The sequence below is a fragment of the Pygocentrus nattereri genome, chromosome 1, assembly GCF_015220715.1.
Source record: "Pygocentrus nattereri isolate fPygNat1 chromosome 1, fPygNat1.pri, whole genome shotgun sequence".
Taxonomy (NCBI): domain Eukaryota; kingdom Metazoa; phylum Chordata; class Actinopteri; order Characiformes; family Serrasalmidae; genus Pygocentrus; species Pygocentrus nattereri.
Window position 1 is genome coordinate 45,072,311 of NC_051211.1, and position 12,186 is coordinate 45,084,496.

General features: G+C 42.1%; 1 protein-coding gene across 1 annotated transcript; it reads left to right on the forward strand.

The window, feature by feature from the left end:
* Window positions 1–1,248: 1,248 nt before the first annotated feature.
* LOC119263751 (scavenger receptor cysteine-rich type 1 protein M130-like) lies at window positions 1,249–12,172 on the forward strand (the record flags this gene model as incomplete). Its single annotated transcript, XM_037540277.1, has 5 exons — window positions 1,249–1,371; window positions 5,692–6,000; window positions 7,396–7,698; window positions 7,877–8,185; window positions 12,057–12,172. Coding segments are annotated over exons 2-5 (939 nt in total), but the record flags the coding sequence as incomplete, so codon positions are not given.
* Between the last annotated feature and the right edge of the window lie 14 nt (window positions 12,173–12,186).

Sequence of the window (12,186 nt, forward strand, 5' to 3'; positions counted from 1 at the left end):
GCTTCTCAGCCAGCAGGGGAACATTAAAACATACACACAAACAACACAAAACCAATGAAAAACCAATGCAAAGTGGAAGCCACATTGCTCCAGCATCCTTTTAGTGTAGCACACATGCACACAAGCAGAAACACACAGTCGCTCTCTATGCTCACTCACATGGTATGCATCCCCTCCTCTTCCCAGAGTCTTTCATTCTGTCCTGTCAGTAGATGGAAAAATTCTTCGGAGTGATGGCACAACCTGGCTCCGAGGCTCCAGCCACGTCTTAAGGAACACCAGATAACAGTTCCTAATGTCCTGTCGATGATTAATCTGTGCATGCAGCTCATCTGCCACTGCCAAGTGTGATGTAATTGGTGATTTATTTTAACTCTCAAATGCATTATTTTTCAAAAGCATCCACACTTTGAAATGTGTGTTACTGCTAAGAACAGCATATAAGTCCATGTTTCCTTTTCTTCATCTAAATATTACATTTTTTCAAATTTGATACTCTCCTAGTATGTGACGTGAATTCTGTGTAATAGAAGTGTAGAAAGTATAGTACAAACTAATGACAAATACTTGGGATTTGTTTCTGTGCAGTGCTTGATATGTTTCAGACTCAGTACTGTGTCCTCTATTTTGTCAGTTATGTCTCCTGCAACTGCTTTATGAATAAGAGAAGTGAGGAAAAATATATTACAGCTGCTCAGGTCGGCTAGAGTTAAGGGTACCTTAATTCCTATGTTTAGCATCATCTACTACACAGACAGTGTTACTGTAGCTTTAATGAATGTTAGTCTCAGCCTCAGATGGAGGGATAGACAGGAGTCTACACAATATCTTGTGGTGTAAGTTAATGTATTGCATTTAAAGGTCTGTTATTTTTTTTTAAACCCACATCTAAGTCTGTGCTTAACCATTATATATGTCATACCATTACTTGCAGTAACTATGGGGTGGAGGGGTATTGTATGGCCTACCTTTAATAAAAGAAATAACTAATCTATGAAAAAGTGTAAATTAACACATTTATATCAGTAATAAAAGAATGTTTTGTGTTCTCTGTTTGTCTCATTTTAGAAGTCAGGCTGGTTGGTGGTTCTCGCTGCTCTGGGAGAGTGGAGGTGCTTCATGGAGAGACCTGGTCCACAGTGTGTGATGCTGACTTTGACCAGCAGGATGCAGAGGTTGTGTGTCGAGAGCTGGGCTGTGGGCTTCCTGTGGAGGTGCTGGCTGCAGCTGCTTTTGGCAGAGGAGAGGGTCAGGTGTGGTCAGAGGAGCTTCAGTGTAGAGGCAACGAATCTCAGATTCACTTCTGTCCAACATCATCTTCACTCAAACACAACTGCTCCCATGACAGAGATGTGGGTGTGGTGTGTGCTGGTGAGCACTGAATTTACTTGTGAGCTCTCAGAATCTAAACTAAAGATCTTAATTTTATTTTTCCTCTGTGGTTAAACATTACATTTAACTCCCTGTGGCTCTGTGTGTATTTCATATTTTCTTCACTCAAAAAGATTTTTTATATCAGGTTATGATTTATGACAAAGTTCTGAAGAAAATTTTAAAGAAATTTTAAATTTAATTAGAGGGAAGAAGCCCCCAGGGTAAGATGCTGCCCTCCTTATTTTCTCTTCTGAAGGGGCAAATCTGTTCTTAACCAAGCATGCCTATAATCTCATTCATTCTTTCAGAATTTCATCCGAATCCCTGCATTTATGTCATGTATTACTTTGGGTACTTTTTAGACTCAGTTAGCCCAAGTCTCACGGACTAAGTTGTTTATTATTATTATTATTATTATTATTATTATAAAAAACACAACCATATCTGGACTAAGCAGTTAATGATTATGGTGATGATGATGATGATGATGATGATGATGATGATGATGAAGAAGAAGAAGAAGGAGACTAATTAATAAACAATTCTGACGTTTAGCTATTTTAGTTTTATTCACCATTTGTCAGAGCTATGAACACATAAATTGACAGAGGCCTAATAGAAGAATATTTGAAAAATGTAAAGACTAGAAATGGTTTGACATGACAATGAGACGGAGGCCTATAAAAGCGGATAAGAACTTTCTTGTGCTCAATAAACACAATCAACTACTGTTCCAGACTGTGTATAGGTTTGTTGTCGTCATCATCCCCCTTTGGCGGGATGATTCACCTAGTGCCCCAGAGTAATAGGACTCGTGGCTACTTCACAAGTGCTCTCTGGAGCACTGGCAGCAAGTCAGGGAACTCAGAGTCTGGCAGGTCAGGAAAGACAGTACCAGGAGCGGACACTGGAACTATCTTTGGGTGCAGGCACCGATATTTTCAGGTGCAGATGAAGCAGCGTTGTTATCCTCTGAAGACTGGGGAGCAATAAGAGACCCAGTGCTACCTTGCTAGTACTTTCTGGAGCACTAAACAGCACTGTGAACCAACAAGTCCAGCAAGTCAGAGGTCACAGAGACCAACAAGTCAGGCAAGTCTGTACAACAAGCCGAGGTGGAGCAGCGTTGTCAATAAAAATAAAACATTTCTTGTTTCCAAGCAATAGTAACATCAAGAATTAAACAGTCAATAACTATAGTGACCCTTTAAACACAAATTCTTCAAACATGCTCTGTTTGGGCTTAAAAATAAATCATTAAACAAACCAATAAAGTTATTTAGTATGGTGTAGCTTTTCCCTTTGATTATTTTAAAGACTGAAGGGAAACCCTGCAGACAGCCTTTTACAGACAGAAGAATCAACATTGCCCCATTCAGCATTTATTGCTTCAGACTTGAAAAACTTGGCCAAGCTGATTAATGTATGTGACTCAAAAGGGGGCGGAGCCTATCCCAGCAGTCCTTGGGCAGAAGGCAGGACACAACCTGGACAGGCTGCCAGTCCATTGCAGGGCAGACAGACACACACACACACACACACACACACACACCTAGGGGCAATGTAGCATGTCCAATTGGCCTGACTGCATGTCTTTGGACTGTGGGAGGAAACCAGAGAACCCAGAGGCAACCCACGCAGACATGGGGAGAACATGCAAACTCCACACAGAGAGGACACTGGTCGCCCGGCCGGGGAATCGAACCCAGGCCCTCCTTGCTATGAGGCGACAGCGCTACCCACCACGCCACGGTGCCGCCCCTAATATATCATAATTACTAAATAATTCACAAAAAATAGGACAAATATTAGATTGTTCTTCCATCCATCCATCCATCCATTATCTTCCGCTTGTCCGGGGTTCGGGTCGCGGGGGCAGCATCCTAAGCAATGAAGCCCAGACCTCCCTTTCCCCAGCCACTTCCACCAGCTCTCCAAGGGGGATTCCGAGGCGCTCCCAAGCCAGCTGGGCGATATAGTCGCGCCAGCGTGTCCTGGGTCTTCCTCCTCCCAGGTGGACTCGGCTGTGACACCTCCCGAGGGAGGCGTCCAGGAGGCATCCTAACCAGATGCCCGAACCACCTCAGCTGGCTCCTCTCAACGTGAAGAAGCAGCGGCTCTACTCCGAGTCCCTCCCGGATGACTGAACTTCTCACCCTATCTCTAAGGGAGAGTCCAGACACCCTGCGGAGGAAACTCATTTCGGCCGCTTGTATTCGCGATCTTATTCTTTCGGTCATTACCCAAAGCTCATGACCATAGGTGAGGGTGGGAACGTAGATCGACCGGTAAATCGAGAGCCTTGCCTTATGGCTGAGCTCTTTCTTTACCACAACAGACCGGTAAAGAGCCCGCATCACTGCTGACCCAGCACCAATCCGCCTGTCAATCTCCCGCTCCCTTGTACCATCACTCGTGAACAAGACCCCGAGATACTTGAACTCCTCCACTTGAGGCAAGAGCCTATCCCCGACCCAGAGAGGGCTCTCCACCCTTTTCCGCCTGAGAACCATGGTCTCGGATTTAGAGGTACTGATTCTCATCCCAGCCGCTTCAAACTCGGCTGCAAACCGATCCAGCGAAAGCTGAAGTTCGCGGCCTGATGTCCCCAATAGGACCACATCATCTGCAAACAGCAGCGATGTGACCCTGAGGTCACCAAACCGGACACCCTCCATCCCTTGACTGTGCCTAGAAATTCTACCCATAAAAATTATGAATAGAATCGGTGACAAAGGGCAGCCCTGACGGAGTCCAACTCTCACTGGGAACGAGTCTGACTTACTGCCGGCTATGCGAACCAAACTCCAGCTTTGTTTGTACAGGGCCTGAATGGCTCGTAGCAAAGAGCCATGTACCCCGTACTCCCGAAGCACCTCCCACAGAATACCCTGGGGAACACAGTCGAATGCCTTCTCCAGATCCACAAAGCACATGTGGACTGGTTGGGCAAACTCCCATGAACCCTCCAGAATCCTGGAGAGGGTGAAGAGTTGGTCCAGTGTTCCACGACCAGGGAGGAACCCGCACTGTTCCTCCTGGATCCGAGGTTCGACTATAAGCCGGACTCTCTTCTCCAGTACCCCTGCATAGACCTTGCCAGGGAGGCTGAGGAGTGTGATTCCCCTGTAGTTGGAACACACCCTCCGGTCCCCTTTTTTAAAAAGAGGCACCACCACCCCAGTCTGCCAATCCAGTGGCACCGCCCCCGATGTCCACGCAATGTTGAAAAGGCGTGTCAGCCAAGACAGCCCCACAACATCCAGAGCCTTGAGGAACTCAGGGCGGATCTCATCCACCCCTGGAGCCTTGCCACCAAGGAGCTTCTTAACTACCTTAGCGACTTCAGCCTCAGTAATGGACAAGCCTATTCCCATGTCCCCAGACTCAGCCTCCTCACTGGAGAACGTGTCAGTGGGATTGAGAAGGTCCTCAAAGTATTCCTTCCACCGCCCAATGACGTCTTCAGTCGAAGTCAGCAGCACACCATCTCCACTATATACAGTGCTAGTGGCACACTGCTTTCCCCTTCTGAGTCGCCTGATGGTTTGCCAGAATCTTTTTGGAGCCGACTTAAAGTCAGTTTCCAATGCCTCACCAAACTCCTCCCATACACGGGTTTTTGCCTTGGCAACAACTGAAGCCGCAGATCGCTTGGCCTGTCGATACCTGCCAGCTGCCTCTGGTGTCCTACAGGCCAACTATGCCCGGTAGGACTCCTGGAATTTTCCTGCTCTATATGTTTAGGTGTTTAGTGTTCCAGATATTCAGGGCTGGACTGAAACTTGCACCTACTGGCAGTGTTCTTTTTTGGAGCGATAATATGGAAACCCACTCTTGGTTGTCTGGTGGTTTTGCATTCTTACAAAGTTACTGTTAACCTGCAAAAGTAGTTTAAGCTAACGGCTCCAAAATGAAACACAGATGAACCCACTCAGATTTGTCTTTATTCTCTACACTAATGCTTATGATGTCAGTTAGCCAGATGAACTTGCTTGATTGTTTAGGAAGTTGTTTAGACTTTCTCGCCAAGCTTGGACTAGCTTCCAGTGCTGATGTTTAGTGGTGTGGCCGCTGAGCCACCCTCTCATTAAACCACAGTGGCACTGACGCAACAGGGGAAGGAGCAAAGAGTTCCCTTTCTCTCTTCTGTCTTGCCCTTAACTGCAGTCAGCTGACACTGGTTTGTCATTGGCAGTGCGGGTTCAAACCACTTACTATGGGTGTAGTCTGCCCTTAATGCGAAATACTAGACATTTACAGATCACAACAAACATGAGCAACAAAGTTATTTCTTTCTCTCTCTCTGTTGTACAGACAGTGTGAGGCTGGTGGATGGTGGCAGCCGCTGCGCTGGGAGAGTGGAGGTTCTTCATAGAGGACAGTGGGGAACAGTGTGTGATGATGGCTGGGATATGAGAGATGCTGCATTGGTGTGTAGAGAGCTGGGCTGTGGAGAGGCTGTAGATGCATTGAGTGATGCTCACTTTGGATCAGGATCAGGACCAATCTGGATGGATAATGTGGCCTGTAGTGGATCAGAGTCTACACTGAAGAACTGTAAATCACCAGGATGGGGTAAACATAACTGTGATCATTCTAAAGATGCTGGAGTCGTCTGTTCAGGTATGGTCCTGTATTTTCATAACTTTTTAATTGTGTTATAAGGTATTAATCATTTCTCATAAGCAGATAACTAATCCAACAGGGCAAAATAGTCTCTAAATGAGGTGTACTTGATAGTCAACTCAGAGATAACATTCATAACAATGAGGTGTATAATAATTGCCTTGTTATCTAAAGAAAACTTGAGTTCTGTCTTAGCTGTTAGAAATTCTATAATACAACATATGAACACAAGGGTACAAAGAGTTTAAATATATAAAAATGCTTAAAAGAAAGATAGAGAAAGAGAAATGAAAGAGTGTAGAAAAAGAGAACAGTGTATACAGTGATATAAACAAGCTGAAGCAAGGTAATCTGAGAAACTGAAGAGAGATAGATCAAATCAAATATGCAGTATCATTAAGCTGCCTAAGTGAAAACCAAGAATAGGAAAAAATAACACCTTGTAAATGTAAAATCACAAACAACAATGACAAACCTATATATCTGGAACTTGGTCCATATATCTGGCATGGTTTCTAAAAAAGCTCCACGATACAGATCATGCTATGATAAGTAGTTTCATTTTCAAGTCTGTACCAGCCATTTTCCAGTGGGATAGTGTAGTGGTTAACACCTCTGCCTTCTACACTGTAGACTGGGGTTCAATCCCCCACCAGGGCAAGCACCCTACACTATACCAATAAGGGTCCTTGGGCAAGACTCCTAACACCACCTTGGCCTACCTGTGTAAAATGATCAAATTGTAAGTCGCTCTGGATAAGAGCGTCAGCCAAATGCCATAAATGTGGAACTTACACCAAATTAAATTCTTTATAGCTTGATACTTGCCATCATTCTTCTATTGGAAAAGAAGTGGAGAGAAATTTATATTATCACTCAAAAATTTGTCCTTGGGTTCAATTACTTTGGCCCGGCTGGGCCTGGCCTCCACTTTGTCAAACTGGACAAAAAATCTACATTATGCCCATATCATACAACTGGTGTGTCCCACAACTTTGAAGATCATTCTAATATCTCTGGCATGATTACTTGTAGCTTTTAAATCGAGACAAAACATGCCATGTTCTGTACAAAACTTACACACTTAAGAGAAAAGACCCCCTTTTAGAGTGCTTTTAAAGGAAGTCTGGTCTTGCCCCTAGGAAGGTTTCCATGTCCTCCTTATCCCTGGGGAAACCATGGTCACCTGGTTGTTGGGGGTCCAAGGCTGGAATCCAGACATAATCAGAAAGATATTTTGTGGTTCCTACAGTGGTCGTACTTTTTGGAAAACACAGTATATATTTAAACAAATATTATGAATTTTTTTGTGCATTTTAATTAAAATACATCTTAATTACCACTTTCTCCATCTTGAAACTATTAATACTCTGTTCTCTCATAACATTTCAGGAGTCAGGCTGGTTGGTGGTTCTCACTGCTCTGGGAGAGTAGAAGTGCTTCATGGAGAGACCTGGTCCACAGTGTGTGATGCTGACTTTGACCAGCAGGATGCAGAGGTTGTGTGTCGAGAGCTGGGCTGTGGGCTTCCTGTGAAGGTACTGGGAGCAGCTGCTTCTGGCAGAGGGGAGGGTCAGGTGTGGTCAGAGGAGCTTCAGTGTAGAGGCAACGAATCTCAGATTTTCTTCTGTCCAACATCATCTTCACTCAAACACAACTGCTCCCATGATAATGATGTGGGTCTGGTGTGTGCTGGTAAGAAATATATCTTTCATACTTGCGCTTGTATTCCTCCAATTCACCCCACATTTGAAACTGAAGTTTATTTAGGGGTTTCATTTTCTGTATGCATCTCATTGATTCTGCATTAATATAGCAACTTTATGTATCTCTCTGCCTGTTTTCATATCACTCATTTTTCTTTCATGTATAGGCAGTGTGCGGTTGGTTGATGGGAGCAGTCACTGTACTGGGAGAGTGGAGGTTCTTCATAGAGGACAGTGGGGAACAGTGTGTGATTATGGGTGGGATATGAGAGATGCTGCAGTGGTGTGTAGAGAGCTGGGCTGTGGAGAAGCTATAAATGCACTGAGTGATGCTCACTTTGGACCAGGATCAGGACAAATTTGGATGGTTGACGTGGACTGTAGTGGGTCAGAGTCTACATTGAAAAACTGCCACTCAGCACTTTGGGGTAAACAAGCGTGTAATCACTCAAATGATGCTGGAGTTTTCTGCTCAGGTAAGAAGAATTTTCATCATTTTCACACTCATCAAGCCATTTAGTGGCCCCTAATGCCTTGTGGATGGGAGCATTGTCATCCTGGTGGAGACCACTGCCATCAGGATTTAAATGTTTCTTCATAGGATAAAGGTGATTAGCTTAGTTTTGACTTGCAGTGACTCGTCTCTTTGTGGGGACAAGTGGATTCAAAGCATCCCTGCAAAATGCCCCCCACAGCATTATAGATTCACCAGATACCCTCACTTAGTGGCATGCACAGACTTTGGTGAGGGCAGGGGCTGAGCTGTTTCAAAAGGACATTGGGGGGGAGGGGTACTTCTGGAACAATGCATATCAGGATATTTTCAAACTATGAAAATACAGTTATTGACAAAGTTATTGTAATATTGTTGTGTTCTGCATGCATATCCAATTTTAATTATGCAAACTTATATTCAAGTATACATTATATATTCATGTGCATTTTTCTTGTTGCAAGAACCAAGTAACAAACCTAACCTGATTATTATTATTATTATTATTATTAAAAATTCTTTCAAATTCTTCAAATATGTGACTTGATGATCATAAAACACATTTGAAGTTTATTAGTCACATGAAATGAAATGGAGCCAAAAAAATTCAGTTTCTCTGCCTGATCAGCACTGTGCAAGATTCAGACTGCACGGTGTCTGTAACCATTGCACCATAACTGATGATAGCAGGCTTTTTAAAATTATTTTTTATTGTGTTATTTTCTGGCTCAATTATTACTTAAGTGACCAAGCCGCCTGCTCTCCAGTAACAATTTTAAGTATTATTAAGGTTTTGCACAGTGGCAAATTAAATATTGAGAGCTTATCAAAAATGGCGCCATTAATTCTGAGGTCTGACTATTGAAGAGCAGGGTAACATGGGGCTAATAAAGTATGAAGAGAAACAGATGGACAGTCTGTAATTGTAGAACAATTGGTAATTGGTAAGTGGACTCTATAAAATAGACAGTGAATGCAGAAACAAGCAGGTGTACTTAATGAAGTGGCTGGTAAGTGACTGTAGGTAAAATGTAGATAAAAACAGTGAAGAAAGCAGTGATTCATAAGTTTACTTTGACCTGTAATTAAATGAAAACAGTATAGAAACATATTATTTAATGTTTTGCCTTTTGAATGTCTGAAACACTGTAAATTTATCTAAAAACTTCTTCAACAGGTGGTGCAATGATGTTTGGGTACAAAAGGACCATCCATGAAAGGCAGAGGCCTTTATGACAGAGGATGGGTCAAGGCCCACCCTTTGCCCAAAAATGTGATAACAGTTATAGAACATTAGGATTCATTCACTAACTGTTCTTAAAGTCCACCAATGATTCTACTTTGAGCTAAAGCCCTGGAATAAAACTTATCTGAGATGGACTGAAACAAAGTGTAAACATGTGCTGTCATCTGACGAGTCCACCTTTCAATGTTGTTGTTGTTTTTTTTTAATTTTAGTACCAGAACCACCTCTAATTCACATCTCTAGCCAGTGGCTCACGATTCACTGAATGGGCTATGAGGAAGCTTGAAAAATAGTAAAATATTCTCTTTAAAATTTAGAGCAGCATCCCCAGTAAAATCTAAATCCTGTCATTATAGCTGAGGCAGAGAAACAGTGTATCTGGCACAAGGTATATGCTGTATCAATCTATAAAAAACAGAAAAGTAGAATACATTGCATTCTTTACATTCTCCACATGTAAAGTTTTCACAGTAGGTGAATATTATGTACTTTTCATCAAATATTAACAGTGTATGGCAGAACATACCAAATTCTCAAGAATAACTTGATAGCATGGCTATGACAAAGTACACAGCCACAAAGTATATATATATTTTTTATGATTGCTTAAGCACAATTTTGAAAACAGGGCTCTTTTTGTGCAAACAGTTCATACAGCCACATACACAAGCAGCAGAAAAAAATCTGATCTTTTGCAAAATTAAACATTTTATTCAAAACTGTACAATTTATAAATACCCAGTTTTGTGACCGTATGGTGCACACATCATTCGTACAATTTTATTCTATTTGGATCAGTTACACATTTCTGTGCTTAATATAAAACACCTTTGACATTTCTGCTTTTCTTTTGATAAAGTTGCAAAGTTCTTCATGTGAAAGTTTATACAGTCAGTTATACAGTGTGTGAGTCTGTCAATGTCCCCCCATAAGGATCACACAGTTCCTCCTATACTGTTGTGTCAGAACAGCGTTTCAGAGCCTCTTCAGTCCCCTCAGACCCTTTCTTAACGGTGAGGGTGACAGCATTTATACACTGGCAGAAGATGAACCAGGTTGTGATCTGACCTTCCAATGGGAGGGAGGGGTGATGAATTATATGCCTCCTTGGTTTTGGCATCAAGCAGATCCAGTATTTTATTGTCTCTGGTGTGACGGGTTTCATACTGTGTGAAGTTTGTCAGAGTAGGGGATCGAGAAATGTGGTTAAAGTCAGGCTTTATTTTTAATTACAAATTATGTTGCATATTTAATATCACATATTTTCAATACTCAAAATCAGTGTAAACTGAAAGACAGAGCTAGACATAATTCACTTTCTAATAATATTTGTCATATGTAATATAACAGTAGTGAGTGGGATTTGGGTGATTTTGGAGCTGGATCTCTGGCTGATGGATGGTCACAGGTGGATGAAATCACTCTGGATGGTGAGGGCAGAGTCTGATGAGTGATGTGATGTGTGAATCATGTCGCTTTTAGGTGATTTTCCGAGCCAGACTACTCACTGATGCTGACATCACAGCTCAATGATGTCATGCTTTCTCGTCTTCTGAATGTCCTGATTTGTGGATCATATTTGTACTTTAAACCGTTCTGAAGTTATGAAGGCTAGAAATGACCTACCATTTTGCAAATTGCGGGCCTGGTCATAAGGGTTCATTTTTAGCTTCCAGTCAGTCAGCCAACTTAATCAGCGCTGTCTTCACTGTCATGAGAAGAAGACTCTGAAGAGGAAGACTGCTTCACTGTTTGACACAATTTCTGTTACTTTTAGTGTGGTTTAGACACTAATTTTTCTCTTTCTAAAGCAATTTAGCTTCAGCTTGGAGGACTGATAAGAGGCACATTTATAATTTGAGCATTGCTTCATTGATTGTTAAATGTATAAAGAATTTTTTCAAACCCAATTTATTTAACATTTGCTTTAAGTCACCTTCAAATTGGCACTCAGACCATTCATATGATCAACTTATAATAATAGAATGACAAGACTTAAAAAAAAGAAAATTAAGCAAGTGAAAGATTAAATATATTGTCTTTGTACTGTTTTCAGTTGAATACAGCTCAAAAAGGATTCGCAAAACAATCCTTTAAGTTTTTCATTTTTTTTCATTTGGTGCATAACAAATAAAGATTCTGATTCTGATTCTAAAGCACAAGCATCAGAATCATTGAATCATTGCTGTTGACCACAATTTCCAACCCAGTTTACTAATGTTTATCATACTTCTCAACACAGATATGATTAGTTACTGTACCTTTTGAAACACTAGTCAGTCTTTGTGAGTGAAGCCCCTGCCATCCATGCCTCTTTTAAATGTACCTAGATATTTTGTATATATTTTTTATTTATTGCTAAAGGTCACCTGCATCTGCTAAACATGTAAAATATGTCATAAAGCATAGTAGGATTTAAACGACTGGGGTGTCTGATAGCCTAGTGGTAGGAAAGGTGAACCAGTAACTAAAGGCACATGTTTAAATCCCAGGACTGACTAAGTATATCTGGTCCTGCCCTCGGGCAAGCCCCCCTTTTTCCCAGTTAGTGCTCCTGTAGGATCATTAAGAATAAAATGTTCTCTTTTCTACCTTTGTAATATTTCAGGAGTCAGGCTGGTTGGCGGTTCTCGCTGCTCTGGGAGAGTGGAGGTGCTTCATGGAGAGACCTGGTCCACAGTGTGTGATGCTGACTTTGACCAGCAGGATGCAGAGGTTGTGTGTCGAGAGCTGGGCTG